Source organism: Merops nubicus, unplaced genomic scaffold (genome assembly GCF_000691845.1).
Source record: "Merops nubicus isolate BGI_N331 unplaced genomic scaffold, ASM69184v1 scaffold1510, whole genome shotgun sequence".
Classification (NCBI taxonomy): Eukaryota; Metazoa; Chordata; class Aves; order Coraciiformes; family Meropidae; genus Merops; species Merops nubicus.
This window is the reverse complement of record NW_008580677.1, coordinates 1-18,329: the sequence shown is the minus strand read 5'-3', so window position 1 is coordinate 18,329 and position 18,329 is coordinate 1. Positions and strand designations below refer to the sequence as shown.

General features: G+C 39.4%; 1 protein-coding gene across 1 annotated transcript; it reads right to left on the bottom strand.

The window, feature by feature from the left end:
- Positions 1 to 626: 626 nt before the first annotated feature.
- Positions 627 to 15,735, bottom strand: FAM98A (family with sequence similarity 98, member A). Its single transcript, XM_008948829.1, has 7 exons — positions 15,552 to 15,735; positions 13,823 to 13,957; positions 10,795 to 10,979; positions 8,214 to 8,294; positions 6,759 to 6,875; positions 3,966 to 4,133; positions 627 to 2,462 (listed from the first exon to the last, which is right to left on the bottom strand). The coding sequence occupies exons 1-7, from the start codon at positions 15,733 to 15,735 to the stop codon at positions 1,710 to 1,712; spliced, it is 1,623 nt and encodes a 540-aa protein (XP_008947077.1). The 3' UTR covers positions 627 to 1,709.
- Positions 15,736 to 18,329: the final 2,594 nt, after the last annotated feature.

Genomic DNA, 18,329 nt, shown 5'->3' with positions numbered 1-18,329 from the left:
GGTTTTCAGGTTCTACACAATGGTTCTAAACGATGTTTGTCAGCTTATTTACATCAGTAGCTTGAATTACAGCAAGACCAGCGCTACAGAGATTCTCTCAAACGCTCACGTTATTTCTGTATTCCAGGGAACTACTGCTGCCTGCATCAACCTGGACTGAGCCCCAAGGACACTTCAGCTAGCCAGAGGCCGCTGCCAGCATAGCTTCTGCTTCAGCCATCTGAGCACAGTAGCAGGAACTTACACTTTCCACCAGGCTGGAGAGCATCCGGAGAGCTCCCAGAAGCAGCATTACCACGTGCACGTGGCATGCAGGAGCGTAACCTGGGAGACAGGTTATGCTCACATAACACAGCCCAAGAATAACTTTACACAGAGACCCCCAGGAGAACACTACATGCTGCTACATCAGCTCAGAGGGAGGAACAGGACAAAATGCAGAGCAACTGAAGATCAGTCTCTCCCCTCTGCTCCTGTTCCAACAGCTTCTCAGGGGGAAGAATGCACAGTAACAGCTGGGATGACTACAGCATCTAGAACAGATTAAAATACAGTGCAGATGAATTCCCAGCTACTGAGATCAACCACTTTTTACTACCAGGAAGGAAAATAAACTACAGCAAAGGGAACATACAGACACTTTTATTGCTCACCTTTTATACAACAGCACACCTTCAGCCATTTTCTTTCACAGCTTGACAACGTTTATGTACACAAAAAACCCAGCAAGAAGCATTATGTGGATTTCAGTAAAGAAAAAAAAAAAACAAACCCAAAACATCAGAACATCAAACTCAGCCAGGCTTTGTTTTCTGCAGCAATAATAAAAGGGCTTCCTCTGGGCAGGAACTAATCTTCCCAGGCCGTAGTGCATTTCTTTAAAAAGACAACCACCAAAACAAATTGCCCTAGATTTGCTGAGCCAGTGGTATTAACTTGCAAACTAAATAAATTTCAGTTTGTCATCTCTTCTAGCTGATTTCAAGTAAAAAATTAGGTTTGGAGGAGGAGCAACTTGTTTTGGATGGAAGCAGGTCAGTTTGAATCGCTACACCTAACTACAGGCCCACACGTACTATCGGTTCACAAATTAGCTTGGTTTTAAATGATCTTTGCAGATTTTGGCGGCGGTCAGTCTTCATTGTTGAGCAGGGGGAAAACTGTTTAGCGGCAGGTAAGGCTACTGGACATGGCACCCACAGCAGAGCTCAGGTAACAGACACCAGCCCTGTTTGCTGGAGGAACTTCCCCGTGCGTGCGCGGATGCGCGTGCAACGTCTTTGGGAATAAAACCAGAGGCCAGCAAGCCAAAAAGCAATATTCAGAACTGGCTTTAGAACAACCACTAGGGGGAAAAAATGCAGAAGTTCTGCTGTGCATTGTAACAGACAGTTAACCAGGTCTTGATATTTCTCTAAATCAAAGCAGAAGGCAAACACAGAAGTGTTTTGAGCAGAGTGAACCAGTCCAACATCTAAAAGATGTTTAGGGTGCAGTGGGCAGTGATGATGCGTTTAATTCAGACAGGCTGGGGATGGGAGAAGAGGTCTACAGAAAGAGTTGTACTTTGCTTATGGCAAAATATCCCACCCAAAGAAATTCTACCTGCCAAGTACAAACCTGTACTAATTCAAGCAGTAATTAAGCCATGCCTCTGAAACCAGGTTTCTATTACGTGAGCTCTGCTGAAGCAAAAGTTTTTAGCAGCCTCAGCTTGTGAAGTGTCTTCCTTGTCCAAAGCCAGATTGATTATACTGATAACCTCCATGCTGGAAGTGCTGCTCAAACTGCCCCCCTTGATTAAAGTTCTGTCCACCTCTGCCCCCCCAACCTCCTCCTTGACCTCCACGGCCACCACGACCACCACGGCCACCCCTTCCTCCTCCACGCCCACCTCCTCGGTCACCGTGGGACCCACCATCTTGATATCTGTTGTCTTGCTGGTAGCCACCGCCACCACCACCCTGGTACCCACTTCCTGAATATGAAGATGACTGGTAACCACCATAGCCTCCTCCTTGGTAGCCACCGCCGCCACCACTGTGGTAGCCACCTGTTTGGAAACCTGCATCTCTGTAGTTGCTCTCCCTGTAGCTGCCATCCTGGTAGCCACCACCTCCACCATCTGTCCAACCTCCTTGAAGCTTGTTTCCTCTTCCGCCTCCTCTGCCACCGTGATCATAACCACCACGTCCTCCTCGGCCCCCTCGATCGTGGCCTCCTTGTTCATGACCTCCTCGCCCTCCATATGAGTCATAGCCTCCTCTTCCTCCTCGGTCGTGACCCCCATGGTCATAACCCCCTCGCCCTCCATATGAGGACTCGTAGCCACCTCTTCCTCCCCTGCCACCGCCTTGTTGTGGGCCGGCCTCTGGTCTTTTCTGCCACGGTGGCATCTCAGGAGGGGGCGGTTCAATTTCATTGGGCCTTCCTCCCCTGTCAGGCACTCTGCCCATTAGCACCTGCAAGAGGAAAGGAAGAATTGTTTTAAGAGTTGTAACACTGCACAGACGAGTCACATTTTCTGATACACACCACAAAAAACAGCTGTTCAAGGGGTCTTACACCCAGAGGATTTCACCGAGGCAAACTTCTGTCTGCTTGAATGCAAGAGACCTTTGTCCCCAACTAATGAAAATTAAACCCACGGATGATCTAGCACTCCAGGCAGTGCTACCAAGACAAGTCAAGAGACCTGTGGTTTTTGTTCAAACAGCTGGCACACCAGTAGAGGCAGCATCAATACAGACTTTCACTAAACTGTTTCCTAGTGCAGACTACTCATCTCAAACACAAGTGCAGTGCAACATCACTAGTGCTCCAAGTTGTTGAAGAAGCCATTGGCTTGGTAAACAAAGTGCAAAGACTTCTGTTTTTCAGGACATGCAAGAAATCATACACCAACAAACAGGTGCCAGACAGCACTATTCAGAGTTGAACAACATTCTAGAGGTCTTTATCTGTCTAAAGATACTGTGACATTCAGAATTTAGCAAGACTTAAAATGGAACAAGACATATGCATTGTTTAAAATGATGGAACAGAAAAAAATTCCAGGGAAGCAGGTCACTGTTACTTTCTGTTGCTCTCTTGGAAAACATGTTAAATTGGGAATAACAGAATATGGATCGGCAGCAGGGCAGTATTGCATTCCTAGTAAAACACACATACAGTCTGATGATACAATCACACCTGTCTTCCCACTTGATTTTTTACATTCCACATTCAAATTACACTAAAAAGATGGGAAAATTATTTAGGGTGAAGCCGGTGTGGTCAAATCAGCACATCACCATTCTATCCTAAATTAATTAGAACATTGCCTACAATACAGTTGGTACCCAGGAGGGAGAAGAGCATGCACGTACACCCACAACTTTTCAAGTACCAAGTGCACTGCTGTACATAGCCACCCAGCTTTAAGTTCAGCACATGTACTTTTGTGACACTGTAACTCCTGCAAAATTATAAGTCTGGCAACAAGTTAAATTGTTTAGTCTAAACCATATTCCTACTATGTCGTTACTAAAGGTACACCACTTGACTATAATCTCTTTTATTTGTGTACACAGGGGAACCTAACTCATGAGATTCTTGCTTTGTGATCTTAATACATTCTATTTATGTAGACCAGAAACACAGCTGCCATGTAGGTGTTATCTTAGACAGTGACTGAAACAGGTAGCAGCATAACGACATCAGTGATTCTGATAACACAGACCAGGCCTACTCCCACTGATAGTAGTCAAAGACATTTCAGAAATTTTTAATTGCTCTGAACCTAAACAGATGAAATTGCAGTTCCCATAATGCACTGATGCATAATCTGGAATATATAAACACCAAATTTCTTACCCATTATTTCCAAATTCCACATACAGTCTTAAAAAAAAAGTAATATTTAACACTACATTCAAATTGCTTAAATATTCACAACAGAACAAGCCATTTGCCACCAAAGGTACCTTATTAATGGCACATGCAGTCTTCTCTCGGATGGAGCCACTGCTTGTTCTCATAATCTTGGACAGATCCTGCCGAGCCGCCAAGAGATGAGCAACGGAAATAGTGCACTTAGTAGATAAGAGGGCACGTTTTGGCTGGTAGACTTTAGCCAGTTTTTCTGTTTGACTCTGTTGGAGAGAAGAAAAAGCAACCCCAGTCAGATAAAGTAATAAGAAAGCAATGGGACACCCCACCAAAAGAATCAAATCAACACCAAAAACCCCAAAACACTACTGTAAATAGAACAAAAATAAAACCAGTGAGAACCACCTTGTAACTAAGAATCACTGCAACAAACATTTGTCAAATTAATTTCTTAAGTAATACAGGAAACACTATTCTGTCTGAACTGCCAAGATACCATCTTCTGACAATTTCAAGATTAACAGTATCTACATGAAGACCATATGACTTTCAGGCAAACACAGAATAGAAGCGTGCCACATAGTTACATAAATTACTGCTAATGTCTAAATGACACTGAAAGTGAAACACCTCTGTGTCCAGCCTCCAGACCACCCCATCTCCAACACTGTATCAGCAGAAGAAGGTTGTGTTAATTCTTCCACACTCTCCACTCCAGTCAGCTTCTTCTCAAAGGCAAACCATCAAGAGGAACTGGCAGAACTAAAGCTCTCCTCACCTGCTTGTTCTAATTCAGCCCTTTGTCTCACGTAGTAGTGCCCGAGATCCCACACCTGCACTTTGCCTTGTATGCAATCTCTCTTCCTCTATTGCCTTTTGGTGTTAACCATACTGGCTTTTTTGAACACAGCAACAGTACTACAGCAATTTTCCAATTGACAGACACAACAGAAATCTGTGCTACCAGCCATGAGTTAATACATGAGTCACACTTGTCTTTGGTTATCCACAAAGTATAACGTGTGATGCACTTAGGACAAAACAGATTGCAATCTTCACCAAGACAAAAGGGGTGTTTTTTGTCTGGACCCAAGATGACAGCAGTGGGGACAGGCAAACCAGGTTTTCCAACAAATCTCTTGACAGGGCAATAACTTAGAAGTAGACTTAAACTTCCTAAAATCCTATTTTCTGTCTAAAGGCAGAAAACTGGAACCTAGAAGAATTGAGAGAATGTATTTCCAAGTGATTTAATTATACATCTTTCTGAACCAAAAGCTTCTACTGTTTTATTACAACTAGAACAGTTTATTCAAAATTAAGGAAAACATACACATCATTTACCTGATGCTGGCTAAAGACAGAAGAAACAACAGTATTCACCAGAGCAGTAGCATGCTTTTCCTTGGCAGGTTTGACTGAGCTCCGAGCACAATATTTTGGTGCTACGATGTTATACTTCTGGGTGAAACTTGAAATTTTTGCACTTATAAACACCCTAGTAGTAGACTATAAAGTTTTTACTGGTGTTTCTACTGTCTAGAGAAGTTAACTATTTAGTTGTACCACTGTATTCTGATACTTTTAAACGTTTTTTTCTTTAAATTCCCCATTAAAGCATCGTTAAGTGTTACTGTCAGTACAAACTCAATTGCATGTCTGGAAAACCATAGGCACTTTCTCCAATTGTTATGGTCCCAAAAAATTTAGATTTGTACTTCAATAGATAAAAATGCATATATACAATTTGTGGGGTTTTTGAAAGGATTTCACGTAGCTTGTCAAGTTCAAAAACATCTGAGAATTCTCCTACAAAGAAAACCCTGAACAACCATGGATCTAAATGCCAAAGCTATAACACAATTAGAAGTCCCTGGTTTTTAACCTAATCCATACTTTTACCAGTTTTCGTTCACTATTAAAATATTCAAATGATCAGATAGTTCTTCAATCATTTACTAAAGACAGTGTATCAGCAGAAGTCCTGCTCAGGTGATGAAACAGAAAAGGGGAGAGGTCACAGTTTATTATTAAAATACAGTTGCTTTTTGAATAAATCATTTATCAAGAAAAGAACCTTGATGATTCATGTGTCACAGTTTATCACTAATAACTCAGTTTCAAACACTGCCAGCAGCATAATTAACAGCATGTTAGCAGATCTGGTTTAGTCCTGGAAAATAAATGATACGTAGTATTTTTTAAATCTTGTAATTCCTTTTTCACTATGAAATACAGTAAATAAGGAAATCATGTAATTATTTTTAAAAGCAGAATTTGTATCATATACTCAGAGAGAACAGATGTCATGTCACAGCCACTTGCACAGTTCAAAGACAAAAGAAGCACATAGAATATTACCCTGTCTATGAGGTAAGAACAAGTGGTGCCTTAGCAGCTTTTCTCATGTGCATCTGTGGAGTTGTGCTTGCAGACACACTTTGAGTTAAGGAAATCTGAGCACTGTGGACAGCACAAAGTAAGTTAAGGGATGGTCAACAGGAAGATGGTTTTCTACCATCACACAGATACAGCACTTAACAACTCACATTATGGAACTCTGAATGCAAATGGCTGGATCAGTAATATCCTCTTACTATTTTTTTCTAGCATCCTACTTAACTGCTATGTTTTGGCTTTCATATATAGTTACACACAGTCTGTCTTCTCATTTCACATACTGTTTTAAATCCAACAAATCAGTTTTAAGTAAAAAATTTTTTTTAGTCATCTTACATTATCAGACTTCTTCAGAAACTCAAACCCAAACTAGATAACTCCTGCGGTTAATTTGTACTCACGAAGGATGAAACAATGACATAGTTTTCCAGAAATACTTATTATAAAGCATTACCATCAAACAGAACTTCACAGCAAATTGTTTGTACCTTAGCTCTATCTGACCAGCCAAAAGACTGCACAGTAACATCCAAACGCTTGACTAACAGTTTTCTTCGGACTTCGTACTCGTTGACTATGGCTTGATTAATTGCTTCAATTTTTTCCTGAAACAAAAATTTGTAAATATAACAAATATATTCAAAACGTTTCTACTTAGGATAATAAACTATGTGGATGAAAAAGAATAAGACATACAGAGATATTAAGCAGGGCTTAAGCCTGCAATTATCTACCTTGTCAAATGGGCTCACAGCAAGCTATACCTGCTGACGCTATTTTCCTGAAGGCTTCAAAGGCTCTGTTAAAGTCATGTTCAGCTTGCTACCATTTCTAACAGCACAGCTGCCTGTTTTTCAGAAGGGACAGAAAAATTGCATGCACTGCTGAGGCATTTCTCAACACCCACCAGGACAGAGAAGCGAAAGTGAGAAGACATTTCATGCAACAAGCTGAAGGAGATGCAAGGACGTGTGTAAGTCCCAGGGACCAGGATGTCCTTGCCTTCTTAAAAAGCAGTAAGCTTAAAGGACAAAGACAGAGCAAAGATAAAGGACTAAAAGTAAGTGAAGTACTGTAAGAGGATCTTGATTAAAGCACAATCTGCATACAGACAAGACAACAAAAGTACCCTTCAGGGAAAAGCCATCACTAGAAACACCTGGCAGCAGACAGCAGTCTAGTCAGAGATAAACACCACTGCAGAAGCTATTGATGTACTGAGGGAAGCCTGGCTTGGGGAGGGAGAGGCAGGGGGGCTCACTTTCAGCCTCTACCAGCACCAAATGAAGCAGGCTGCTGGGAGCAGATAGATGAGCTTCAACTTTAAGTAAGAGGCACAAGAGACTGGCTGTCTTGCAGCAGTAGTCATAGCTTTTTGCTGGTGCAGCAGCAGTATCTAACCCAGGCACCATCCTTCTACACCAGCAGGTGACAAAACCCAGCGGGAGACGACTGTGGCTCTGCTGCCTGTGTGTACAGCCCCTCCCAGCTTCCACCTGCACACTCACTGCTTCTTGGGGAAGAGCCTATGAAAGAAGCAGACTATTCCAACTCAACAGCTAGAGAGGAGGAAATGATGGAAAGACCCTGAAGTTAGCTAGAAAGAAGCCACAGGAGGGCTGGGTCACACAGATAGTGCTGGCAAGGGGCAGGAGAGGAATGCTTAAGTTAGTGCACAAGCACGTGGGTCAGCACCACCACTATAAATCTTCCTTATTCTAGAAACCTTTTGCCTGCATCTGGACATACAGGTTCATAAGCTGAAGACCTTATCAGCTGCTGAACATTTACTGTACCAACATGTATGTAAAATATTGCATTAAATGGTCTTATCTTCAGAAAGAGATGAGAAAAATAATTTTGCAGCGTTACATACAGAATAAAGATCAATACTTTGTACACCTGAAAAAGGGAAATGGGCTTTAATCCCTGCAACTACTTACCCAGTGAGCTGGTCCCAGCTGCTTCTTCAATAAAGGTTTTCCAACATGATTAGGTGGAACCTTCGCTAGGGTTTCCTTCAGCTGTTAGGAGACATATAAAAAGATAAGCATTGGCTTAAAAAAAAAAAAAAAAAAACAGCTTTTCAAGACTCAAATTACAGGAGAGGACTCTTTTACAGTCATAGGCATGACAGAGCAACCTCCAATATCAAGTTGTTTTCTCTCTGAGACAGAGAACCAAGCACATTACTTTTGGAAAGCAACTACTTTTTTATTTCTGGTAGTCTTGGCTGTAATTATTTAAAATATAAGAGAGGACTATGGAGTAGACCTACAGTTAAAACAGGAAGATTCCATGAGGTACAGTTCCCCCTGAAGACAGATGGATTATTCTACACATCATCTCTTTAACTCAGGAAAAAAACCCAACACATTTGCATTCAAAGAGCTTGTATCAAGACTGTGTGAAACATATAATGACCTGAAGAAGAGCCTCTCTTTACAATCAAAAGGAGCAAAAAATACAAAAATCCAAATTTAACTTGTGTTTTAAAAGTTTGAGCACTACTTAGGTTATCTTTCCCATTTAAAAATTTCTGAAGACCTCAGGGGGACAAAATGTAGTATCAGCAATAAAAAACTTGGATCAAAGCAGGCTGGAGTTATGGAACTTCACTTTTCCACTGCTGCAAACCACATTTTTCAGCTTCCTTGTCTGTTCATTCCAGCAGTTGATTTAACACATTCAGTGTGATCTGGTTTTCCAGAGTTGCTGAGCCCACTTTATTTAACTTGGAAGATTTTAAACCCAAGTGCCTTCAGAATAGCAGAGGTAGCAGTTCATTCACACATGAGCAGTTTCTTTTTTAATGTGATGGATCATTAACAAAAAGAGTCAATTATACAAAGATCCTACTCCAAACCATACCATGTATATGCAAAAGAAAAAGGCAGCCTGATTTTCACATGCTAGATCAGATTATTGACATTCTAAGACTCACTTTTTAATGAGAAAACTTTAGGGTGATGCCTTGTTACAACTGTCATCTTACAGTCAAGATGAAAACTGTCACTCTATGGTATTTAAGTTTTCACACTTTGGTCAATTTTGTGATGTATTTTCATTCACTAAGTGAAACAAGTTTTTCATTTATTAGTCAGCTTCACCCTCTCCTTACTATCAACACCAGATTGTAAGCACCACAGCTGTATACCTTTTCTAAAAAACTCCATAGGTTAGAAATTCATGATGTATTTTATTACACTATGACTGTTCAGGTTGGTTGGTTGTGAGTTTTGTTTGGTTTTGGTGGGTTTTTTTGTTTGTTTGGTTGGTTGGGTTTTTTTTGGGGGGGGGCGGGGTTTCTTTTTAGTATAACCACTTATGGATATACATCATTGCAGTAACATCCATTTAACCTTGCAAGAGGTCAAAGGTAAAAGAATGACAGAATACCAAGTTGGAAGGGACCTCAAGGATCATCTGGTCTAACCTTCCTTTGCAAAAAGAAAAGTCAATTAGCAAAACACAACAGAATTCCCAGATTAAAAAGATTTTTATCTACTTGGTAATATGTATTTTTATAGTATCTTTCACCAGAAAAGCTTGTAAATTGTTATATTTTCTACCTTTTACAGAAAATGGAAGCACAGATTTCTTATGTATCTAAATACTTAATGGCCATGACAATGCTAAAATATCAGAAAACAAACTGCTTCCATTCTACATGTGGGAATTCTGCTGGAAAACTATCCTATTCTCCTTAAACAAGTCAATCCAAACTGATTTCTTATAAAGAAATGAAGCACTATTTTCAGTTGCTTGGATTTGTTTAAGCACCACGCAACTAAAAGGTTAGCCAAAGAACTCTGATTTTGGGGAGCTTTGTAATATTTGTTCTTTAAAGCTCACAAAGGTCCTTTTTTTGCAGTTCTGCTCTCCCCTGTCCTACAAGTTAAATTAATTAATCTAACTTAGAAACTTTCTGAGACCTTTGGTCTGTGCACTGCACAGTCCATTCTACTTCGTCTCTGCTTTATAAAACTTACTCAGAAGTAAATTTCTTTTTCAAACACCAACAACAACCTGGAGAATACATACATGTAAAGGAACAAAAATAAATGGAACCACAAGAACTGATGAAGCCTTAGGGAAAAGGCATAAACTTGACTTAAGGTACAACATCTTTTACCCTGAACATTTTTAAAACAGGAGGTTCCTGTAAAACTTTGTTTAGGTGTACTTCTTAGAATACATTTCTCCTGAATGTTCTTCTGAGGCCTAAGCTCAGTTTTCCACGTCTTCTGCAACAGGTGATGACATTAAAACCTAGAGCAGAGTAAAAGATACCTCACCCCGAAAGGCAATGACAGCAGCAGTCCCTGACCTCGTGCCTTGGCATGGAAAAAGCCTTTAATTTCCAAAATCCTGACTCTGGGCCTGCTCAGTAAATCACGTTAATTCTCGGTCACAATTCAAACTGGAGTTTCACAAGAGGCAAATCTCTCCCTAGTAGCAAAACTATTTTCCATCAAAACAGTTACATCACAAATATTCTAGGTTGGTTCCTTTGGATCTTACTTTTTTTTCAATTCCACTGAAGAACTGGAACATCGTTATGTTGGCTGGAGGCTTGGACATGCCTAAAGCAATACATATGCCTTTTAGCTCCTGAAAGACTTCACTGCCACCTCCTTCCTGTGCTTTTTTAGGAGGGGCATTCACACACAGCATTCTGGCAGCTTCCAGTTCTGAGATGAGGTATGCTGGGTAAGAAAAATTAGATTTCAGCATCAGATATAGCCAAGCTAAGTTATTTTAGAACCAGTGAGAACTCAAGCGTTTAAAACCAACAAATGTGCAAACAGATTGTTTTAAAGTGAATGCTGTAATTTTGGTATCCACAGAACGCTCCTATTTCTAACAATCACTGAGCCCAATGCTAGAAACAAAATAAACAGGGGAAGGTTTAGTACAACCAATTGAGGCCTGGAAAAAAAAAATCCCTATGATTCCAACAGGTTAATCATCACAGAGTTCAACAGAGCACAGCTCTTTTCCTTCAGGCTTTGCCCAGCAAAGACAGGAGACTAGGAACGTGGAAATAAGCAGGATGAGGGACTGGGACATGCACTTTAAGCTAGACAAGCACTCCTTGAGGCTCTAGGAAACAAAGCAAGGAAACGAGTAGAGAGAAGTAAAAGGTTGGATCAATCTCCTCTACTTTGCCCAGGCAAGGTGCAGAGTGGAAAAATAAACCCACTTTTAAAATTACTATTGAAAACTCAGGTTTATAATAATTCCAGAAAGGCTGTAACTGATGAAATAGAAGCTAGGATGCCTACAGTGCTCTTCAACATCAGAACTGCAAGAACCTACCATCACATTAGAACTCTTTTATCAAACAAAAAAATATTAAAATCACAATTTCTGAATGCTATACCCCCAACATTTTAGCATTAGGTGTCAGTTACAGTAATACAAATATAGCACACAGCCTTTGCTTGCGATTGTCACAATTTAAAAAACTGAATTGAAAAAAATACACAAGTTTAACATTACTTCTATTATGAATCATACTGGGTGACCATAACAGTAATGTAAATATTTCTAAACATAGGGACTGAAAAATAGAAACTGCACTGAAAAAGACAGACTTGAACAGGGATGCAAACCTATAGCTATACAAAAGCAGCTTACTACCCATAAAATAGGGACAGATCAAAAGATTAACAAAAGAACAAAGCATTTTAATAGTCTCTAGGATTTCTTGTAGGTCACAAATTCTGCTAAAGACACAGAATACCTTATAAATTATAATATTCCTAAAATATGTAAAACAGCAAAGGATCCTTTGTTAAGTTCTGTAAACAGTACTTTATATAGATGTTTCTTAATTTCTACTTTCAAGTATTTACACCCTGTTAGGACCTCTTGAAAAAGAAAAGAGCAGCTGAACTTTGTTTTAAGAATTCAGAGATCACATTCAAGCTACCTTCAACTCCCTCTGACAGACTGAATTTTTTAAGTCTATCACTGTAAAAGAGAAATGTTCTCCAGAGAGTGATTTTATTTTCAGAACTTTTCTGAAACAACCTGAAACTCCTGTACTGTTTATTTCTGCATATGCCAGTACTTAATATTGTATTCTAATGTTGTTGCACACCAAGACAATCCTAACTACATACGTTTATTTGGTGCTTTCCTCTCCCAGCAATAGTGCTACACCTTACAATTGACATTAACTGTGCTGCATTTTGTTAAAATGTAAAATACTCTAGCATTCCATTTAAGGGGGTTATTCTGTTTCTCCTGAAAAAAATCTGGGTTTATGGCTCATGTACAACAGGATACCTAATAAACTAGCTCAACGTAGGTAAAGAAAGTTATGCAAATATCAGGGTACAGAAAACAGGACTTTGGCATCTATTTCAAATCCCCATTTGACAGCAGACACAGACTTGCTGCCAGATGGGGTACCAGAGTTCAGCTTCTGAACATGGCCTTATATAACCAAAATATACATCATAGAGGACCTCTGGAATAAACTGTATGTCACACACAAGCCAAATTTATTGAATGGCTTGGATTACAGGGAATAAGCTGAAGGGCAGATTGTTTGAGCTTTGAAATGCAACAATTACCTCACTTCATCTGACATTTTTGAACATACTATCAGAACAAATTCACATTAATTCTTACTACTCATCTTTTCCTACTGTTGAAATACAGGAACCTACTCTGTAATTAATTTCTTACATCTCAACTGTGGGCAGAAATAAATTTCTGTTCTGATAAGTTAAAGAATAAGCAGCAACTGAGGAAGCAAATAAACCACTAATTTATGTTGAATGTAAGATCAGATTAAAATCAATATTACGTTTCTAACTCTGACACCTGTAAAAATAGGTTTTTTTTAAACGTGAATCAACATCACATTTTTTTTCCAACTTTGTCTTATTTTTTCTCCTCTTAACATTTCCTAAGCAGGAATAAAACTAATTTAGGTACTGAGATTTGCTGGGTGGAAAAGTAAAGAGAAGACATCACTGTTGCTACTGCTAATTTCAATCAGTAGAAAGCTACACAGGAGCTATTTTTTAAGGGAAATGATCAAAACAACTGGGAGTTGGAATAAAACACTTTTTTTTCACAACAATTCCAACCGTTGCCAGACTGTACGAAAATCCAGATCTTATTGTGCCTTGAAAGTCATCTCAGTAGGGGCTACAAAAAGATGACACATCTGACGCTAGTGGTCATTTTTACAACCCCTCTAAACAAAGTTCAGCGACTAAATCCTGGCAGAAGTCTTCAAATTATTCCCTCTTTGGAGTACCTTTTGAGAAGTAATAGGACAGGTCTTTTTGCTAGTGAATGTCAAAGAGGTTAATACTTGAAATATTTTCTATCATATACTGGCTGAGTGACTGCTAAGTTTATGAGACCCCAAAGTAAACTGTAAACTACAGGGACAAATACTTCATCATTTTAATTAACAGTTTTTATACATCGTGGTAAACAAAACAACACCTCATTAAGGGTAAGAAGGAACACCATGATTGTTTCACAAATCCAGATTTGCTTTGCAAGCACCCCTGTAACTTACTAAGCAGCAACAGACAGTTCTTTTGATTATGAAGGCGTTTTGTGACGTCTCCGGATGTCAGCGAGGCATAGGGACAGTTCATTTCAGCCAGCAAGCCACTCATTTCCAGCTGAAATTCTTCTGCTTCATTTGGACCTTAGGAGGAAAAGAATAATAATTTGTTTACAGCTAAAATATATATATGGCTGCAATAAGAATGAATCAGCTATGTTTTTTTTTAAATCACGTTTTGCTCCGGTTGCTATTTAACATTAAAACTTGCTTTTTAAGGAAGCAAAATGTGTTCTTTGGGTTTCTCAAAGACACGGCACAACTTATTTGAAGCCATGATATTCCTTATTACTGTAAAACTACGTTTCACCCACAGCTTTTCCCAGATACACCAGCCAGCCACTAGCAACGTCTACAATGAAAAGTGACATTAAAATCACCACAAATTATACAGGGGTATTTTAAGTATCAGCTAACTCTTCCCACTACAACTGTATTAGACAGTTCTGATAAAGTCATGAACAATATGTTTTACGAGCTCTCCTGTTTCCTCCTCGTCAGCTCACATTTGTCTACTGATCTTATTTCATACTAACATCTTTTAAAAACAATTAAGTCACGTAACCCAAAACTTAGACTGACAGTGGTGTCAGAAACCCATGAAACTAATCTGAATATTTTAAGCTAAGCTATGGAAAATAAAGTGATTTATGAGATCTAACAGTTTTTCTTCTTTTGAAAAGGGACTTCCATCAAAAATGTCTGTTACTTATAAACTCAAGTCACACAAAATGAAGGTAGGACTTGATGGTACTACAGATAAAATGTTTCTATCACTGTCTTTACAGAATTTGAAACAGGTATTAGAATACTTCTGGTTTTTTTTTTTTTTTTTTTTTTTTACACATAATGGATAGTAGGAATCTTGCATTACTAGACTAGGTGAGATGCTGTATTGTTACAGAGAAAGGGCATCAAATGCACTCAAAGAAGAAAAGATGGACGTGTGAAAACAACAGCAGGAAAGAGTAAGAGAACAGATGTTGAGGTGAACGGCAGCACACTCTGGCCACTGAGTAGACTGAAAGTTAAGCTCATAAAGGCATTATGAGTAAATACTTTAGATATTCAGAAGTACAGGTTATCATGCCAATTTAACAATTTTATCTGTAGAGTGTCATGACTAGTTGACCAAAAATAACATTTTTTTTTTTTAAACTAAGGCTTGCTTCCTCTACCAAAACAATAAACAAACCTTTTTAAACACTTTGTGAGAAGGAGTTTGAAGTGTTATAAAGATGGAAACATGCATAGTAAGCACTTAGTTAAGGTAACCAACAGCAAGAAAATACCGTTACTGTTGTCATGTTTCCTTGAACTGTAGGTATTTCCTACATCAAAATTACAAACAGAAGTGTTGAAATAAAAGCATTTTCATTACCTTGATTTAAAAACCCCAGTAACATTTCCTTAAATCCATTCAAGAATTTTAAAGAAATGCCATGGTTGAACAATTAAAAGAAAAAGCTTATTTCAGAAGAAAAACGGTTTGATCTTCACTATTATTTCACCCTCTACTGGCTGTTCATTAGGCAAGTTGGAAGTGGAAAATATCCAAAATCTGACCGCATGCAGACAATACTCCCTGGTACAACAGATTTAGCAACTGTCAGCCCAAATCTTTATGGCATGCAAGAACACACAAGTGCACATTTGGGTGAGAGTTGTGGCTACTTACTGTTAGTTGCCTGCACATTTTCCTCTAGTTTACAGAACAGCCGTAACTCGGATACCAACCAAGCACAGAGTTTGGTGAATTCAGGGGAACTGGCTCCACGAGAGACTGCCTGTGCCAGCGCTCCCTCATCTAACAATGGACCTTTGTAACTGACAAGTAAAGCAAAAGCACAGTTTATTAACATTTGCTACGGCTGATGTCCTGTGATAATTCATTTTAACCTGTATGCATACTGAGAGCTACACCCCCACCCCATCTGCAGTGCTGAACAGGTAAGATTCCTGCACTGAACTGCAAGAAAAAGCATACTGAAAACTTCTGAGCAACTCGCCATTTCCACCCACGTTTGCTTCCTGCCAAAGAGCCTGTGCCACACAATATCAGCATCAAAGTTTTCAGCCTGGACAATGTTATCACATACAGTGGCAATGTCTCTGCCTCTGTCTCCTGAAGATGTTACTTACCACATCCCTATCTAGGGCAACTGCAGCTTCATTCTTGAGCACTGCTTTAAAGGATGCTGAGTAATTACTGCTGATCTAGAGCACCTTCTCTGTCGTTTCCTATCACGTATTAAAGGGCTGCCATGCAAAACAAAGCCTTCAGTACAGATGTTACAAAAAGATCTGCAAAGCAATATCCTCTTTTAAAGAATTACCTTCTTAAATGGGCACAAGCAAAATAGATTTTTTTTCTTTTGCATAAAGAAAATAAGCCAATATTTGGCCTAGTGTAAGAAAGAATGAGCCTACAGGTTGGATGTTAGAAGACAGGTTTTTGGACATCTGTGTACTAATACTCTGTCAGGGGACATTGGAAGAGTAGGGAGATTCCCTTATAACTAGGTAGATGCACAAAGAGCTTATAGGAGTATTTAAGAAAAAAAAAAAAGCACAGTATTATATTGATATACCACAACCAAAGCAGAAAAACATCCAAGAGGGAGTATAATCAACTGAAATCCCTCCTTTGAGCTCCCAAGTAATGTCGCCCACTATGTCACAGCAACCCCGTCCAGTCCAGTCAGCTCTTGGCAAACCTCAGAAGTAAACAAATCTCTCAAAGACCAGAATAAAATGTCATTCTCCACACTTTGTTCCTGTGCTTAATATCACATATAAAGGACATGGTGTGCACTGCAGCAGCCTGCTACTTCACCCAACCAAAATGAAGAAGCCACACTCAAAAACGGCTGTTACCTCACCTCAGAGAGCAGCTCGGTTCCCAGCACAGAGTTAACCTAGTAGCAGCCTGTGGGAAGCTGTAATCTGATGTATCACAACCCAAACACTTTACCACAGTAGACTAGACAACTCCAGTGGGCTAATTAGAGCAAGTTTAAGTCCCATCCCACAGACATTTCACCTACACATGTACAGCTGGGACTCAGAACCAAAACATCCAGTTATAGACCAAAGTAGAAGGGAAGTGATAACAAGCCCTTTGCTTAGGCAGGGTTTAGTTTTAAGTCACTGGTCACGTCAGATGCCCCTTTTCTAGAATGTTTCTTTGACAGATATGACACATTGACTGTGTTATCTCTCATAATTATGACTTCAGCTACACATCTATCTGACCAGTAATCCAACTTGCAGATTCCTGGCCGCAAACAGCTTTTCCCTTCTGTTCCTGCCAGTGGTACATGTTTTAGAGCTACACTCCTCTTTCAGCAACATTATGCTGTCCATTTTTTTTTTGCTATTTCAATAGTTCAACAAATTAACTTACAAGGCACAAGACCACTGAGCACCTTGAGCACAAATCCAAAAAGAAATAACTTTGATGTTCAGTGAAAAAAAAAAAAAAAAAAGGTGGAACTGTGAAGGATCTTGAAGCTATTGCCAAAGCTTAAAACCCCAAACACCCCAGTCTCTCCAGACCCAAGGAAACAGAAATAATTTAGTCACATGCAGTAGTTTTCCCAGTTGTTACCAATACCGTTGAAGGCCTCGTGTTTTTGCCCTCCAAATTTTTTTTTTCCAACCACTGTTGCCAATCTTGGTTGATATGACTTATTTTTTTAATCTGCTTTCATTGTCCAATTTATTTATTTATGTCAAAAACTGATAGCAACACCTTCTGTCTATAGTTACACAGATAAGGAGCACAAATCTCAATTCCTTCAAGCCACTAGTATGCTTTTGAACCCATGGCAGAAAAGAGAAGCTGATCACCATACATGCATCATTGGAGAGACCCTCCCACATTTCAGTCAGAGAAATACCTGCCAAAACAGAAGCCTGTTTGTCAAGCTTTGGAACTATCCTCACCAACTCTGCCTGAAAATATAATCAATCTTGGAGCATAATGATTCTAGTCACAAAGTGATTTACAGGAATGTGGCCAATGTGAGTGAATACAGCAGCACAGAACCAGCAGGAACAAAATTGTACCTGCCTCTTGTCTGAACTCAACAGTTTACAGGCATGCAAGCTTACAGCAGAGCACATTCTCCTTGCTCTCCCTTTCGTAATTATATAACTTTTACTGACTCTGACAGAGTAAAAGGTTTAAACGAGTTTCTTGTGTTGTATTTTTAAAAACAGCAAAGGGAAAGATATGCTGCCACTTAATTTTTTATTTTTATTTTTTTTAATAAAAAGTTGCCCTTTCCTCTGACTTCTCCTAAAAAGTTTCTTTCTCCCTTCCCCACCCTCAGCTCTACTGAGCAGAGGAGTTACTGGTGAGATAGTATTGAAGAATCAAGGTGATGAGGACACAGTTAGAGCTAAAACGTCTGCAAAGGCCGTACAGCTAGAATATTGCCTGTTCGACTCC

Excerpts from the sequence above, each read along its gene's own strand:
- FAM98A (XM_008948829.1), bottom strand. The coding sequence starts at position 15,735 with ATGTTAATAAACTGTGCTTTTGCTTTACTTGTCAGTTACAAAGGTCCA. Across the intron at positions 8,295-10,794 it reads TCAGTGGAATTGAAAAAAAA|CTGAAGGAAACCCTAGCGAA; the intron begins GTAAGATCCAAA and ends GTCTCCTAACAG. Across the intron at positions 2,463-3,965 it reads CTGCATGTGCCATTAATAAG|GTGCTAATGGGCAGAGTGCC; the intron begins GTACCTTTGGTG and ends TTCCTCTTGCAG.